The sequence below is a fragment of the Ips typographus genome, linkage group LG8 (assembly GCF_016097725.1).
Source record: "Ips typographus isolate SLU linkage group LG8, UJ_Ityp_2.0, whole genome shotgun sequence".
In the NCBI taxonomy this organism is placed as follows: Eukaryota; Metazoa; Arthropoda; class Insecta; order Coleoptera; family Curculionidae; genus Ips; species Ips typographus.
The window spans coordinates 6,015,669-6,034,831 of NC_138429.1; the positions used below are offsets into that span (position 1 = coordinate 6,015,669).

At 31.2% G+C, this 19,163-nt stretch overlaps 1 protein-coding gene across 8 annotated transcripts in view; it reads left to right on the forward strand.

Annotated features, from left to right (window-relative positions):
* dnc (phosphodiesterase dunce) overlaps positions 1-19,163 on the forward strand; it is a 341,190-nt gene that overhangs the window by 188,979 nt on the left and 133,048 nt on the right. For 2 of the 8 annotated variants that reach the window (XM_081985107.1, XM_081985108.1), the window contains exons 3-4: positions 248-496; positions 601-654. The exons of 4 other annotated variants lie outside the window; for them this stretch is intronic. In XM_081985107.1, coding sequence (XP_081841233.1) covers positions 248-496; positions 601-654 — 303 coding nt within the window. Of the gene's footprint in view, positions 1-247; positions 497-600; positions 655-14,616; positions 14,736-19,163 lie in introns of those variants that run through there. 2 more of the 8 variants (XM_081985109.1, XM_081985116.1) reach the window with 2 other exon arrangements.

The following is a 19,163-nucleotide window of genomic DNA, read 5'->3' on the forward strand; positions in this document are numbered from 1 at the left end:
GTGATTAAACAAAAAGCTAATTCTGTAGAATACTAGGCAGATGATCATTAAAAATATATTTTCTGCACTTACTGGACAAGAAATATAACGCTTTTTCTTGTAATAATTAAATTGCCCTGTTAAATGAGTCTTTTTGGAAGCAATTTAATTTACCTTTTCCTCCACTTAATCAAAAATACGCTTCAACGAAACCTTAATCAAGTCACCGTTTTGCTCCTTCAAATTACATTATAATCAAAACTTTTAGGTCAGGACGAATGCGAGTACCTCAACATCTCAGTTTACCTCCTCCTGCCGGATATTTGAGTCTCAGTCCAGGAGAAAGACGACTTACCATACTTTCTCCGCATTCGCCGCATAGAACGCCAGAATTTTTGAGTTTGTCCCAACAAACTACGTTGAAAACCCGAAGAAAAAAGGCCACAATTTTGCCCAGATTGGTTTTGCCTAGAAGCGATTCGGATATCAGTGAGGCATTTTCCGAACATGGCCTAGAGTAAGTTAATTAACTACGTTAAGTGACAAGGGGTAGTTTGATTGAAAGTTAGGGATAAAAGCGCAGTCAAAATAGATTTTAATAAGTTATTTTTTGTTTATTAGGGATTTAGAGGAACATGAAGAACTGGAGTGCAAATTTGGACGCAGATTTTTAAGGTTAACTATTTGGTTTTTTGTTTTGCACGCTGTAGCTTACGCCAGGCACAATAATACGGATCGAGTTCTAGATTCACTCTGATTTCTGGAAATGTTGCTTTAACAAGCCTGCTTCGCATGAACTAATCTGAATCGACACTCACCATTTCATAGAATAAGCTTTTGACACGGAATAACCAAGTGTTTTCCTTTACCTCATTATTTAGGTAAACCTACCGAAAGGGAAACACAGTCGTAAAAATTTAATGTACCGTTACGGAATGATTGCGGTGTTTTTAAATTTATGCGGCTGTAAATAGGGTATGCTGTAAAAACCCTGTTTCCACCCGATGTATAAGATTAGCATTTGGCACCTTATTTACACTGAATTTAAAATGGAGAGAAATTACATGAGACATCATCATTACATCGTTTGATGTGGTATTTTAGACAGTGCTATCTAAATTTTGCTTTGAGCACTAAACCATACTTTCTCAGTCTAATTAAACTTTTTTGTGGTTATAAACTATAATTCTAATTACTGTTACATATACACAATGTGATTTTTTTTGTACAACGCGAATACTATTCACGGTCCAACTAACGCCAAATCGATAACCAATCTTATGCATGAACGAACGTGGACCGATCGGAAGCTTTATTTATATTTATGCCTGATTTGGACACTTGTGTGCCAAATAGAAGTCCGCAATTTATCGTGATACACCAAATAAGCCATTTTGTGTAATATATGACACATGAATGGGTACAGTGCAGGGATTGAAACTCCAGTGCTTTAAAAAGTCGCGATATTCCAACTTTTGCTTCAAAAACATCAAAATAGAGCTAAAAATGAAAAGTTTTGCCTTGAAGGCTTCAAGTCTTGTACTAAAATCTACACAACTATTTTATTTGTCTCCTTACGATAACACTAAAATTGTTTCCAAAACTCAAACTGTTTTTTGATTTCCTGTACTCAACCTATTTTAAAAATAGCTCTAAAAAGACGGTTTGTAATGGGAAAAATACATTTTGAAAATTTTTGGTATTGTGCCTTAAAGCATACAAAAAAACAAACTATTTAAATCGTCCAATAAAGTCTTAATTAAGTTGATATCCCCTTGCTATAAATTACCCAGAACCCACGAATTTTTCTTCTGTAATTAATAGATTTCCTTTTTATTAATTATACCAATGAAAAGCTATTAACTACTAACTAACTAACTAACTATGTAAATACATCAATTTGCTATTTTTTACGCCCTAATTTGATATTTAAACTCAATGTTTTGAGTTACAATAAAATAACAAAAATATAATGCAACATTCTGAGAGAGATCACAATATTGAAACTATGTAATTATTGTAATTGATGGACTGCAGATAAGCTTGTAATTTAATGGGGAATTATGCAAAATCCAATTATTCCACTTAATTTACGGCTGATTTTGATGCTATTTATGTCAATCAGTTACATGATAGTGCAATTGGATGACAAAACCTAAAAAAATACGGAAAACCAAAATATCAATCCTTCTTTCAGGTTTTTTTCATATTATCACAAAAATTTGTGGTAAAAATTTTAAATGTGTTCCCCGAGATATTTGGCAAAAAAACACGAAAAATTAGTGGCCACTTTGACGCTCTCTAGCGGCCAAATGGTGCAACTTAGGCATGTCAGCTCAACGTCACGTGATAGTTCCATTAATTTACTAAATTCAATCATATACGAAATTTTCAAATTTAAAAACATGCTGTAAATCAGACACGTCACATAACAAAAAAGCAGCAATTTTTACCAAAATAATGTATTGCTTTAATCAATCTCTCTTGACTTCCTTAATTAACTGACAGCCCTGTTCAAAATTTCCATCACTGGTTATTAAATGGTATTGAAGTGAATATGTAAAAAAATCATTAGTCAATTAATTTTCCATGATTAAAGAGATCAAAAATTGAAATTGTACCGTTAGAAAGCTGAAATGTAAATTTAAAAAGCGGCAAATTAAAGGCTTTGTGGATTAATGTCAATCAATATCAGAATGTGGCGTAATTTCCGGAGTTTGGCCCCGGCTTGAAAACCATTTACACGGTTTTCTCATACCCTCATAGGCTGTCGATCATCAACAGATATTGATAATTGTGTGATGCATTTACGGATATATAGAGCTGTTTATGATGTTATGGAGACTATAAACCGATAGAGAAATAGATTTACAGATCAATCAATTTTGTTTTATTATCAGACAGTCAATATTAAGACAGTCAATAATACACTTTTTTGCATTTATAAGAAGTTTTGAACTAAAGCAACTAGTTAGTAATAAAATTTTCCTGACTAAACCCCTAATTAGTAAAGTGTCTTATTTTAGAGCATATTGTGGCATGGTTATTAAACTTTCTAAACGTTAAGCTAAACGTAAATCAAATCGCACATATTTCTGAATTATTAAAACGGCTTCCATATTGTACAAACATAAACATGAATTAATACCTAAAGTCTACAACTACATTCTGTTAATAATAGCTTAGGCACCGTGTTCGGTCAGTATTGATTTAGGATTATTATCAAGTTTCATTGCAAACTAGATAAGTGTTTGCATGTAATTTTGATACTATCCAAAGGGTTCCAGGTGTGTTTTTTTGCTTGGCATAGGTGACATAGTATTTCCTAGTTACTAGATTAATCCTTAACGGAAAATGAAAAATAGCAAAGTTTGAAGTTTACGTTGCCTATTAGAGCGATGACGGTGGCGAGTTTTGATATTTTTGTTTTAAATTTCTGACTTTTAAGTCAATTTCTTCTTTACCCTGCAAAGTTTACTACTGATTTGTAACAATTGAATTAAAAATTCATTTCCCTCTGCCGTATAATCTATACGCATAGCAGGTATGTTGAAAAATATTGATCAAGCTAACTTTGTAAAATTACAAGCCAAAGTTATTACTTTTTACATTTTAAAAATAAGTTGATTTAATCCCTAAAGCTATCAAATCAATAAAATAATGTAAGACACAAGTTTTATTTTACTTTTAAAGTTTAAAGTTTCTTGTTTCTGACTTTCCTTCAGTGCGAAACTGAGTAATATTTAAATCAGAAACTTGTTTTAACAAAAGTGAAATTATTTTTTGTAATTTTTTTGAAAAAAAATCTTTAGTGTGTCCCTTTAGGGAAAAAGTGTCCTTCCTAAAGCATTCTTGTAAAGGATGAAGTTATCCATAACTTTATGTGTTTACAGCTTTTTTTATATTTTGCCCAATAACGGCGTTATGTTTGGTTGAAATTCTTGGGGATGTAAATGTACTCTTTTGCGAAATAAATCTGTTCAGGGCAAAAGTGCCATAACAATCTTGTAGATAATCAAATTTCCTACCAATAGACTATCCAGACGACAAATGGCAATTAGAGTAAGTGAAAACATCAAAAACGTCACATTAAGTGTTAAATCTTATTACTAGAGCTAAAGAAAGATCTTCTGGATAAGCCAATGTGATTATTTATTTAAACGTCCCTATAAATTTTAACTTGTCTCTAGCTTATCTGTACCTTGATCGTTTGTAGCGAGTATAACGTCATTTATAGTGTTTTAGGCGACACGTAAAAGTGGCATTTGTACGGCCCTTACCTGCTGATTTATTAAAGTTGTAGGCAGTTTTGTTAAAAGAAATCCGGATGTAAGTAAAATCCAGATTATTTTGAAGGTTATTATTGTGTTCAGTGAAATTCTAATCATTCAATGTAAAACCACATATCTGTGCTTCTGGATAACTAACTTTCATCATGCAATTTACTGCACCGACCCATTAAATTAGATTATTTTGAGGAAATTAGGTTAAAATCGATTTGCAATTTAGGGCAAGGTGGGCAAAATAAGTAACTCAACTCAACAGATTACTGGATTTTTATTCTCGAGGGAACTTGACGCCAAGTTTTAATTAACAGCTTTTGGGGTCTAAAATTGCAACTACTAACGAGATATAATATAATCTGTGAACTTAAAATAGAACTGCAGACAATGGAGTCTTTTTAGGAGCTTTAATTATTTCTAGGGCACCAAATTCAATACAAACACTTTTAGGTTTGATGATGCAGCTTTAGAGTTTAAAATATTGGATTCTAGAGTGTAACGTGTTTTTTTAAAAATATTCTTCAATGACATCATTAAAAAGCGCGGATGCTTTCGAGCTTACAGAATTTTTTGCCTTTTTAATGCACCAGTACATTTTCCAGTAGGAACTTGGTAAATCATGAATTATTTACGAAAATTGTATGTAGTTGTGGAGAATCATGTATTTTTATCAGATTTCCTCCGTAATAAAATTGTTTTACATTTGTTGAAAATTTGCTTTCAAATGCAGTTACGGTGACAACGTTGAATTAAATAGAATTATTGTTCTTTTTTGACTAATTTACGGTTTATAAAAATGAAGGAATTATTGATCACATAAGTTCTTGCTGGTGGTGAAATTGGATTTGGAACACGGAATTGGATCGAATCCAAGTCAATCTAGACAGGTTGGAAATGCTTTAGTCAAGTATAGTATACGTCTCAAACTATTAATGAGTTTCTAGTTTTCTCCGAAATTTCAATAATTATTTTTAGCTTTGCCTGACTGAATAATCAAATACAATACTGTTTTACCTGAGAAAACTTCATTACATCTTTTCTCAAGTTAGCAAATTTTATGCTAAAACCATGCTTGCATGACTGTTAATCCCACATTTTAGCAGAACTTTTCCTGCCCTTTAGAGAACAAAGCAACCCTTCAAACATACATTCGCTTTTAAGCTTACTTTAATACACGTTACCCCAGCAATTTATTTATAAAACATTCATTTCCTTTAATTTTAATTGAAACAAAAATCGTTTTAGTCAAAAGCAACTGCAGTATTCAGACAAATTAATTAAAGGAAAGCAGGCTTTCCTGCTAAAACATTTGCATTTATTACATCGATTTTCCATCGTAAAAGCGGAAATTGTCAATAAGGGAATTTCTGCAGAAAAAGAAATTCAAAAGTAAATAGATTTTCTTATGCCGACATAATTTTTTTTTTACTTTTGTGACTTTAACGTTACAGTGTCAAATTCCGCAAATCTACCACTACAAATAAATGATCCTTCTACTCTAGATTAGTCAGATAATAACTACATTTTTTCGGTATTTCATATAGGCAACTCATTTCTTGCCAAAAGCAAGTTTTTAGACAAAAAATCCGTCAAAACCTCAATAATATGTTTTTCTATGACTGTATAATAATACGCTTATTAGTCACTATAGTTTTGAATAGGTAATTACAGCTATTATCTACCCGTAAATCATTACTCACGGCTATTACTCACTGGTTCAGTCCACCCATGGACACCACCAATATAAAGCAAAAATCAAAGTAAAATGGAGTGACGTAACAGTCATATTTAGACAGATGACGTTTTGCTGTCAGTTACAGCTCTGTCTTTTGTTCTGTTCTAAATCTGGAAACTGTCAAATTCAATCGCATAGAAGTACAAAACAACGAAACAGACTTCAAAAGTAACAAAATCAATGTGACTCTAGGTTGAATGCATTTTGTACCTTCATCAGTACATTTTTTACGTTTATAGCAATTGGTTGTGCGTTCCTTACTTTTTAATCTATTTTTGAATATGATAACAGTCAAAATCCTCTCCATAAAGCTGTAAAACCACAAAATATTCTTAAAATCCAGTAAAATCATTATAAACAGTACCAAACGTATTTTATAGCTTTATGAGTGGAATTTTGACAGTTATGACATTTGGTCGTCAGTTACAGTTCTGTCTTAAACCTGGAAACTATCAAATTCGATCCCATGGAGGTACAAAACAACGAAACGTCGTTGAAAAGTGACGAAGTCAATTTGACTTTGATTGAATGCACATTATACCTTCATCAGTGCATTTTTGGAATTTGTAACATTTAGTTTTCGGATTGTGACTTAATTTTAATCTTTTTAAATATGATCACCTTCAAAATCTTCTTCATAAAGCTGTAAAACCACAAAATATTCTTAAAATCCTGTAAAATCAATATAAACAGTACCAAACGTATTTTATAGCTTTAAAAACTGACAAATTTGTTCCCATGAAGGTACAAAACAACGAAACATACTTGGTAATAAAATAGGTCTAACATTGATTTTTGCAATAGCTGTCAAATTTCGGCTGGTGTCGCAAACTTCATCTCCGTGAGTAATAGCTATCATTACATGCTCGTTGAATAATATGCTATTATTTTGTACAAACATGTAAGTTGATACATGAGGGAAAAAGTTATTGTGTTCATTGAAAACACTGGTAAAGTACTAGTTTATTACCAAGCTTAATGACAATTTTATTACTCTTTATAAATTTTCTGATAATACTAATTTATCATTTCACCTGACCTATTTAGCCAAACCAACTTATTGAATGCATCATTGAGTGTCTGATTACTCAATATCAACAGTAACATCAAAGCTATTATAATTAAGGTCTCACTCATCAGAATACGTATTAATGCTCTGGATTTAATTTAACCCTATTTACAGATAGTGGAGTAAACAGCTCAATCAGGTCCGTACTTCTCTATTGTTGCTCATTAAGTGAATAATTTTCGTAATGTTAATTATTGCTATATTCGTACAAGTGGAAGGTATTGCTAATACGGTTTAATTCCAGTATTTGGAAGGTTATGAGATTTAATTAGTGTAGAAAATGATTGCTCTATTTGGTTAAGGACCTATACTTAGAATAAATTTGTTCTTAGGATAATTTCTACAAAAGTGTGTATAGCAATTATCTTCGGAATAAAATTTTTCTGATCTAAAAGTACCGACCTTAAATTGGATTTCCATTAGTTTTTCTCGACCAAACATTCGAAGCACGTTATTGGCAAATCATAATCGTTACGTAAAAAGCATCAAACTACAAATTTCTTTCCGACTTATCGGACTAACTTTATCGATTATATTAACATTTAAGTATATGAGAAAGTTAGAAAGTTTATGAATAAGTATATTCCATCCAAAAACTTGATGTGGAATGAGCTGGGAATATTCGTAAATTATTTCAAAGGTGCCTCCGAGGAAATAGAAAACTTTCCTTTATGTATGGAGAAAATGTGTCTGCGAAGAAACGGCGGATTGCATGAATAAGACGGTTAATGTTATCGTATACATTGTACCTTTTCTATATTACATCCATATAGACAGAGAGTAGTATAGCATTTCAGAATTATTTTGTTTCTTTCAAATTTAATTTGAATTTTGACTAAAAAACGTCTTCTTTTATTTAAAGTTTTCTTTAGGTAACATTGAAAATGAACAAAACTAAGACAACAGATTAAGATTAAATTCAACTTTGCAGAAAAGAAAAAGTTTACAAACAACAAACCTTCTAAAAAGTGTCAGAGTCCTCTATAAGTTTTTTAAACCTTTCCATAACTGTTTTAAATTTCCAGAGGCCTCTATAACCATTTAGAATGTTCCATAGATGTTCCTCTAAATGCTATTAAAAACCTTTGAAAAAGTGCTAGAAGGCCTCCACAAGTGTTTTAAACCTTCTTAGAATTGTTGAATTGTTTCAAATTGCCAGATGCCTCTAGGACCATTTTGAATGTGCCAGACCCCTTTAAATGCTACCTAGAAGCTTTTAAAAAGGCCAGAGCTCTCTACAATTGTATTAAACGTTTCCATAACTGTTTTAAATTTCCAGAGGTCTCTATAACCACTTTGAATGTTCCAAAAACTTCCAAATGCAATTGAAAAGATTTTAAAAAGTGCCAGAGGCTTCTACAAGTGTCTTAAAAACCTTCTGTAACTGTTTTAAATTGCCAAAGGCCTCTATAATCATTTTGAAAGTTCCATAGACCTCTAAATGCTAATAAAAACTTTTTAATAAAGAGTGTCAGAGGATTCAACAAGTGTCTTAAACATTCCCATAACTGTTTTAAATTACCAGAGGCCTCTCTAACCACTGAATATTTCAGAGGCCTCTAAATTCTACTGAAAACCTTCTGAAAAGTGCCAGAGGCTTTTAGTACAATTTTGAAAGTTCCATAGACTTCTAAATGCTAATGAAAACTTTTTAAAAAGTGTCAGAGGATTCAACAAGTGTCTTAAACCTTCCCATAACTGTTTTAAATTGCCAGAGGCCTCTCTAACCACTGAATATTTCAGAGGCCTCTAAATTCTACTGAAAACCTTCTGAAAAGTGCCAGAGGCTTTTAGTACCATTTTGAAAGGTAATAGACCTGAAAACTTTTTAAAAAGTGTCAGAGGATTCAACAAGTGTCTTCCCATAACTATTTTAAATTGCCAGATACCTATACAAGTGTTCTAAACCTTCTAAGAATGGTTTAGTGGTTACATACGTTTTTTGCTGGTCATTGTGACGCAAAAGTCGCTGGACAGACTATAGTTATGAAAACCATTAGAACAGATTTTCTAAAACTTGGTTCCCACTTGCTGCATCTCGTCCAAATTTTTCGCAACCAAATAAATCATTGTGTCGTCAGCGAAGAATTCAATATTACTACCGAGTTTCCCATATTTTATTTTGACAAAATTATTTTGAATAGCAGGTGCAAAAGAGCGTTAATATTGCAAAGTAAATGACTGATTGTTATTTACACTTTTCAACAGGTACAGTAAAGGAATATTGAATAAATTATTTTTGAGGTGAATTTTCCATGACATGACATGTAGCGCCGCCTGCTGGCAAATCTGTATAACGAATTACCCCAATCTATTGATCCAGTTTCCCAGTTTTGTCGACAAAAAGTGTACTTTTGCTAAAATCGATAGAAGATAATGTGCAGCGAAATATCCAGATGGCGCTCTATGACTTAAATTATATTTTCTATAACAAAAATATCTTTCCTGACAAAGTATGACAGAATTTGTTCTTTTTAATTAAGTTCAGTTTTCTTTTTTGAGCAAAACTTCCATTTAAACCTTCTTTCTGAAATAATCTCCCAAAACCATTTTTCTTTGATCTATTCCATCATACCCCAGGTTAATACGGTGTGAGGGAGGGGTGTAGATTGAAGTGGGTGGGGGATGCTGCGATTTATCCAAAATGGCCGACCTTTTAAGGGTGCCGGTTGTTCCCTAAAGGGGGCGTATGTTACAACAATGCGACGTTGCCACAATACTCCCCCGGGCGTTTGATTATTCGTCCTGTCAATATTTGCAAGTCAGATCAGTTTATAGTTTGCATTTACTTGTTTCAAGCAGCTTAGACTGGTTGTATTGCACTTTAAGGACAGTGTCGTATCGACTCAATTTTTAAGTGGAAAAATAATACTTAAACTTGGCAACCATGCATTTCCATGCTCTCTTACTCTTACAACCGAAAATTTAACGTCGTCGCAGAAAAACGTGTTCGATGTTAACGCGATTTTGTAAACAAAACCAAACCCACTATACGTTTGTTATTAAATACTTGGTGTTTGGTTCAAAAGTGTATTTCCCGTCTAGTTCGCAGATTTCCGGGTTTTTTACTCACTTAAGGGGTACACAAAACGTGAAGTAGCCTGCTGCAAAAGGATAGCGATTTTTCTGTTTATTTTTGCCTTCTAGGGCTTTTAGATAAGGTTTTTGTATAGAATAGAGTTTTTCTTAGATGAAGCATGGAAGGCATGACCGGATGTTGAGAACTGAAGCTTTTTAATAAATAAACGCCTTAATTAGTAGTGTTTTGCCTTTTTTCAAAACCCTAGTTTGCGCAAATTTGAGAATGTTCATACTACTAGAGTTCATTAGTATAGCCTCAACAAGAACGCCATAATAATTCCAGAATTTTGAGTGTAATTTTAGTACTAAAATATAGTTAGTAAGTTATTGTTAAAAAACATCTAGATCAGCAATATTAGGTACAAATTTCACAAAGAAAACCTAAAAGAAAAAGGTGTCATATAAAGAGCATTTCAGCAAGTTGTTACAATAATAGTATTAAAAAGTGTTTTAGTATTAATATTTTTACTTTTGTTATATTTTCCAATGTTTGTTTTTTTTTTTTGCTATTTATAATTAACTGCGAAAATCAGTCTCTTTTACTAAATTGTTGCGCTAACTTAAGACTAGCTTAAGATGAGTTTTGAATGTGACAGATGCAATTCAAAATATTACAAACAAAACTTAGCCCAAGCTGTCTTTAAACATGTTAGTACAGACAATACTGACTTTTAATACGAAAAATGTTGCTAAAAATTTACTAGTAACTTTTCTTTCTTGTTTTAATAAAATATTATCTTGTAATAGATGGTTTAGGCCAATGATGCTTAAAAATATTTCCATTTGTCAACATTTTGACCTATAGCAAAATTCAAAGTAAAATGGCATGATGTAACTATAGAAAGCTAAAAAGTACTTTGAATGTAAAAAATATATAAACAGACGTCACTTTGAAGACATTTATATTGTTACGTCATCCCATTTAACTTTGAATTTTGCTATAGTATATGAAGCATATTTGCATTGGAAAGAATGTCTTTTCAGATTCGCTGCAGAAAGCTCACATTAGCAGTCCTAATAATAATGTACAGGGTGTCGCATTTTTGGCACATCAGCGCGACAGTGTTTAACTTTTTCGTAAAATGAACAGCAGAAATTTTTTGAAGTAGTGAATCTTTGACCAATTTTAAGCAAAAAAATTCGTATAAACTGAGTAATCAGTAACTGAACTGAACATCATTTGAGAGGTACAGGGTGTCAAAGTTTCATTTTATTCTATCAGGTCTTTATATCGATTCTTACAGTTTTTGAGATATTGAGCTCGAATGAAAGTAGGAATTTACAATATTTGAATTTTTTTTCGGTTTTAACATAAATTTAATGCGTAAAAATATCTCACTAGTAGACCCAGATTTATAAAACAAAATTCACATTTTTCATTTATTATAATTTTAAAATAATTAAACTTCAAGTAACTGAAACATGAACACAACAACTGTTTTTGAAATAATTGTAAAAAATTATACATTTTTAGAAATCCAAGCCTAGTAATGTTAAAGAATAATATACAGAGTGTCTCATTTTTAAAAATATATTTTTCTGTTATAACTAATAATGCACAATTTGCCTGTATCTTTGTAAATAAGCAAGAATTGTCCTACAAGACTGTTGTAAATAAAACCCCTTGTATATTTTTCAAATTAAACATAGTGGGTGTTCAGAAACTCGACTTCAAAAGTCTGCATTTTTTTTGTATGATAATTCATATTAATAAATGTTAAATTATACTTAACGACTATTTCTTCTATCATTAGTTGTTATTTGACAACCTTCAATGTTGCTTTACTGAAATCCTTCTTCAAACTCAGACCGTTGACTACAATTAATAAAAATAGTAAAAATAATTTTTAAAAATTTACAATTTTGACACAATGAAAAAAATATTAAAAAATAATTGTGCTTCAGTTAGTTTTACTACAAACAAACTCCTTTAAAAGGTTTTTCTATGATTTCAGTGGTTTGAGGCAGTGAAATGGTCACAAAATCACCAAATTACAATTTACGAATATTTGCGAACCGTCCACGTAGCTCCAGAGGTCTTAAAAATGTTTTTTCAATTTCAAAATATCGGTTTTTCAATAGAAGGCTTTTCAAAGACTGCTTTAAAAAATCTTTTTAGGTTTTCAGTGGTCTGAGACAATAAAATTAGCACAAAATCACCAAATTATAATTCACGACCATTTACAAACCTTTTATAGAGTTCCAGAGGTCTTAAAATGTGTTTTCAATTTCACAATATCGGTTTTACTTTAAACTAACTCCTTTAAAAGGTTTTTTTCATGATTTTAATGGTTTGAGACGATAAAATGGGCACAAAATGACCAAATTACAATTTACTATTATTTGCAAACCTTTCACGTAGCTCCAGACGTCTTAAAAATGTTTTTCAATTTCAAAATATCGGTTTTTCAATGGAAGACTTTTCAAAGACTGCTTTAGAAGATCATTTTAGGCTTTCAGTGGTCTGAGACAATAAAATTGGCACAAAATCACCAAATTGGAATTCACGACCATTTACAAACCTTTTATACAGTTCCAGAGGTCTTAAAAATGTGTTTTCAATTTCACAATAACGGTTTTACTATAAACTAACTCCTTTAAAAGGTTTTTTTCATGATTTCAATGGTTTGAGACAATAAAATAAGCACAAAATTACCAAATTACAATTTACTATCATTTGCAAATCTTCCACGTAGCTCCAGACGTTTTAAAAATGTTTTTAAAAAAAAAAACTCCTTTAAACGATTTTTTTATGATTTCAGTGATTTGAGACAATGAAATGGACACAAACTCATCAAATTACACTTTAGGATTATTTCATCAAAACATTCCAGGTAGCTCCAGAGGAATTAAAAATCTTTTTCTAGTTTCAAATTAACGTTTTTTTATGGAAGATCCTTTAAAGACTTTAGACTTCAGTGGCTTGGAATCATGAAATTGGTACAAAATAATCAAATTTCATTTTACGAACATTTACAAACTTTCCAGGTCGTTTTTTGAGTAATGTTTTTTGAAATAGTGGTTTGAGAAGATAAAATTTGGTAAATCACTTAGTTGACCTACGAAAGCAAGTTAATTTGATATTTTAACTAAAAGAAGAAATAAGAAAAATAAGAAAGGCTGATAGAAGAAGAATTATTTTTGATTTTTTAACCTGCATTATTACTTTTACAACTAAACTAATGTATGCTATGTTAAGTAAAAAAATTAGGTTGCTTCGGAAAATAAATTAAATTTGTTGACATTTGATTATTGCTTAGTACTAATCTGGCAATTTACTCAAACATGCAACTGAGTATTATGTCAAGTAAATTTACCTAAATAACTGAACCAAAATCGGATCTTAATTTTAAGTAATCTTAAAACATTGCCCCGAAAGTCAAAACTAAATAAGCGGTTTCTACAATCGACCTTAATGTAAAAAGCACGGAATTTATGATAGAAAGGATTCAGTCGTGACAGTGAACAAAAGAATTTTTAACCGCAACTGTATCAGTCTTTTAATATCTAAAACAGGAAAATAATGCTTGAAAAGTGTTTCTTGGATGTTCCGAGAATAAAGAAACGGAAAGAGCTATTTGTAATTCTCTCTAACCTTGCACGCTACGTTTTACTGCAATAAAAATAACTCTAGATATGAGTTGGTTCGTGTGTAATAGTCTTAAAAGAATGTATGTCGAAGTATGAATGAATGAATTATTATTAATTTGTCATAATTTTCTGTATTATGATACACACTTTTATTAAAATCTATTATTGTTTCATCCTGCATAATTTACTAGACTACGATATTCAGCTTAATATCGTATGTACACCGCCTGGTCTGGTGGAATATTCCTGTAAAACCTTTTTATACTTAATGGTTTTATTATTATAATTTTGCTAGCTACAGGTTAGAGCTAAAAGCGGATCAAAGTCGCATGACTTGTATTTTGAAACCACCTACTATAATAGAGGATCGGCTTCGTTTTAGTAGCAAACGCGGTAGAAATATTCCTTGGTTTGGCATACAATATTTTCGTGCCAAACTAACGCTTTAGTTTCGTAGTTTTTAAATAACTTGGTAGTGCAGTTTGGAAATGTATGTTAAATTGCATATTGGCGCGAATACTCGTTAAAGTCTCCTAAAATTTTCTTTAAGTGATTACGCACAGTTTCAGTTAATTTTGATAAACGTCTCCTGCTTCTCAGCTTTATCTCTTAATTAACTTCAGAAATACGTCATAAAATATTAAGCTATAAAAAGGAATTTATTAAATACTTTATTCGTGTCGGTGTTTTGAAAAGCTGATTAAATATTTGATGTAGACGTGAGTTATTAACTAGTGGAATGGTAGCAGCAATTATTTAGAGACTAGAAAGCAGTAGTTTAGTGAAAGCTGTTTAATAATTTTCAGCCGGAATTAGGTAGGAAAACTTACGTTAAAACAGTGTGAAAAGTGTGCAAATTCCGGACATAACGTGTTTTAATCCTGAAGAGTAATATGGGCCAACACTGCTGTATTAGGAAGAAAAGGAAGAAGAACTCTGCAGGACAATCTTCAATTTGTTGTCCTTGCGGACCGACTTTTAGAGTTCACCCTCAACGGTAATCATTTACTGAAAGCATTAGAAACGCGCATGTAAAACAAAGTGTGCCCTTGAATTTTATAACAGCCCTAGAAAGTGACGTCAGAAGTTTTTTTATTGACGTCACAGATTAAGCAATTGCTCACGCCTGGCTGACCTATCTCAATTTAAAATGGCACATTACGGGTTTTAGATTTATTTTCTTTTTTACTGCGACGGTCGTTAGAAGTCTGCATAGCAATTAGAAGGCAAATGCACTAAAATTTTACTACAGAATTTAATGAAGAGCTTTATTATATCTTGGTAGTAGATGAGGATTATAAAGGTAAATAAAACCATAATTATTCTTATAGTTTGTTTTTAATTTCTCAATTTTATGAATTATTTCAATTTACAGTAACATCTGTTTTAAGAATATATTGTTCTGGTAGAGTGTAGGTTTAGCAGCAACTATAGTTCGAAACAATGCAAATTTAAATATTCTTTAAAAACATTTAAGTTACTACCGAACATAAAAATATAATTAAATTAGCTATTATCCATATCCAATGTTGCTGATTATACTTCAATATATTATTATGATACAAATTTGGGAAGTAGGATTATTTTATAGCTTCATGTTTCTTGAATCAATTTTGACAATCTTTGAAATTGATATCCGAGGTATGCCTGAGAACTGTTGAATGTTCTTCATGGAGCTATAAAATCCATATATGGGAAATATTCAGGGTGCCACAAATTCGTGTCTATAAGTATGGGGATCTCGAAAACGGTAAGAGATACAGAGTTGGTTAAATGGAGGCAAAGTTGCCCAATTTGAGTTCAATCTTATGCCGTTTTAACATTTAAAACAATCTGACTATTTCCGGAAATATCTGAAAAAAATCGTTTCTTTTATTGTAAGCTTATTTGATGAGATAATTTGAATTTATTGACACTTTGTCATTGAAAATTTTTTTTCTTTAAAACCTGACATGTCAGGTTTTGGTTTCGGTATTTTTTAAATGCAACCATGTTTTTTTAAGGCAGATTTTGATTTAAATGACGATTTAAATTGATTAATGAATTTTAGGTTAGAATTTGCTGAATTATTAATTAGTGATGATAATTACTTACACAAAACAACATGTTGTTAAATTTAATACGCTAAATAGGTATGCTTCTGAATCTCAAAAGAAAAATAAATAAAATAGGTGATACCTCATTTTTAATTTTATGTCCAATAAAAGGGTTTCTTAAATCGAAAAGTGCCAAGAATATTGACAAAATGGACGTATTTGTACTAAGCTTTGGAAAAGTTTGATACCTTCCATGCTCGCCTCTTATTAGGTTGTAATAGATTTAACAGTTGACAGAAGACAGTGAAAAGAGAGAGAGAGTTAAGTACAATATGTTGCAAAGCGTAATTTTTTTTTCCATGGAACTATAAAATATAATTATGCATATTATATAATATTGATATTTCTTTCAGATTCTAAGATTTAAATTAATTAATTTGTAATTATTTAAATGATTATACATGTGAAAATTGTCTTAAAATGTTGTTTTTTAAGTTGAATAATTTAAATTGATACATTATTGCACATACTTTCCAAACAAAAATATCAAAAAACTCAAAGAATCTACAATTAACCAATTAGTCTGGTTTTTCGTGACACCCTGTATATTGATCCCAATTTATTTTATTTAAACCAAACCTCTTACGGACACAAGTACGACAATACTGTTCTGTTCGAAATCTGAATATCTTGGTTTTTCTCAGCATTGAAAACTGCTTTTCCCAGACAGGAAGTTCCGGTCCTCTTCCAGCTTTCCAGTTAGTTTTTCCGGTAGGATTTTTTTGAAAAAGCTGCCTTTGAAGGAAAATTGAAAAGGGTTAATGTTATAGCTTGATAGTACATGGGGATTATAAAGGAAAATATAAAATTATTAAAATGTGTTTTTAATTTAAAAAGAAGATAAAATTTCCTTTACTTTGTCAGTTATTTCAATACTCGTAATCATCTCAAATATTTTTTTGGTAAAGAAAAATTTAGCATTAACTACAATTTATACCAAGACTAATGACAGTTACGTCATCAACTGCGTATAGATTGAAACGTATGACTGTAATATTTAACCTAACCTAACTCTTATGCCAATTAACTTATGGTTATCATTCATAACTGTATGTGCTTAAAATGTTTGTCTTATTATTGCCATTTGACATGTTACAAATTAAATTATCACATTACAGTCTTAAAAAATATTCCTAGAATAATATTATTTTATAGCTTCATGTGAGTTCACTCAATTTTGACAGTTTTGGACTATATTATACATCATGGTGCTATAAAATGCATATGTAGTATATTACCTTACTAAAGAAAATGTGTTACAATATACTGAGCGACTTCTTACAGTTCAATATATTGACATTTAAGCTTTTTTAGGAAAAGAGTTGATACCTCCCTGTCATCCTAATTAAATTGTGACAGATATTACAGTTGACAGTTAAGTGAAGCTAAATTCACACAGCTGTAAAGATTTGTTCCATGAAAATATAAAATATAGTCATGAATTGAAATTTGGTTCATATTTTAAGAGATTCTTGAAATTCAGTAATTGTTATTATGATTATTTTTCAAACAAAAATATGATATGATGAAAAAATCAGAGTGTCCCAAAACTCATTTATGCTTTTGGAAGGGTTGTTGTTAAGCTTTCGGACGCTCGGTATATATTTTAAATATATTAGGATTGACAACAATCTGACAGTAGACAGTTATTATAAACTTTGTCTAGTTTGAAAAATTCTACTTCTTTATTTTATTGATTGCAATTTACGATTTTGTTTTCTATTTCAGGTAAGTTGCCATTCCCTTCTACATAACTAGTTTAATACCATAAACGTAAGTATTGCATATTTTTTTAAACTATTTTTTGAACATGAGCTGGTTGGTGGTACTTTTATAAGTGTATAGTTTAGATATTAAAGTAACTTTTGTAAAGGATTTGTATGCGAGAATTGTATAGAGTAGATAAAACCATACAATTTGCAAGGGGAGTATTTATAAACCCATTGTGGCCGTTATACTTGTACGAACTTGAATAGCAAAATGTGAATGTATATTTAGATAAGAACAGAAACTGTGACCGGCTTATTGGTCTAGGTCAAATTTGATGATAAACGTTCATATTTACCAAAGATATTTAACTTTGCAGTTGCTGCCCAACTTTGCAATTGAATTTCATATTCCTGGTAAAACCGTAATGTAATGCTTTTGCTTCTAAATGAATTTACTTCCCGTAATGAAATTGAGTCGGTGCTCCAAATTATCGAACAATAAATCACTTCAAAAGTTTTCACCAAGTGAAAATCAAATAGACGTCTTTATTACGTAATCAAATTCGATTTGTTATAGAGATCCATGAATTTTTGCGAACTAATCAAGTTTCGATAATTTTAGATTTCTTTCTTTTCTCTGTTTGCCGACCTTTTGTTCTTCTTACGTCTGGTTTAATATTGTAGCAATTAGAGATGGCCCAAGGTAATTTTCTCCACGAAAAATTTACGGAAAACGGTAAGTTATCGGGAATTTTCTTTTACAAATGTTTTCAGGATTTTGAATATTTCTTCTTCGTTAAATTCTCAGTAATTTACATGGCGTTGCAACAATTCAGGTAATGGAATTTTGGACGAATGAGAAAATTTCAGTTTTTCAGACTCTAAAACCTTTTCCATGTGGAAAACTTTAAAAATTACATACAAATCAACGTTGCTAAAGCCAAAACTCTTGATTCAGTTATATTGGCAACGTTGACAAGCTCAAGAAGTTTTAATTAACAGTTGCGACTACAGACACTTTGATTTGTTTTTACACGTCACCTGACAGCTGTCAAAAAACACGCACCTGTGACGCAAATTGCCAATCTAAAATAGTTCTATCATTTGGACAAATCACACTGCACATTGTATTTATAGTTCTATGGAGTAAAATTTGACAGTTGTGACAAGTATGTATCAAAGTGTTCCTTAACGTCAGTACAAACGAATTTGGACGATCAACCATGGAGCTGTAAACACAACTTACAGTGCAATTCCTCACAGAAACACATCTATTTTTTATTTAATACTTTCAGGTCACTGGTGAGTCAGTTTTGACAGTTATGACATCTGTCACGTGACGCAAGTAAAGTAATAAACTGTTCCTTAACGTTCCAACTGTAAAATATCGCTCCATAGAACTTTAAACACAATTTCCAGTATAATTCTTCAAATTAGCAACTACTTTCAGCTTTATAGCTATAGGTCACTGGTGATAGAGTTTCGACAGTTATGACAGTTGTCACGTGACGTAAGAAAAGAACAAAAGTGTTCCTAAACTTCAGAACTGTCAAATTTGTCTCTATGAAGCTGTACAGACTACTTGCAGTGTGATTCCTCCAAGATACACATCTATTTGAC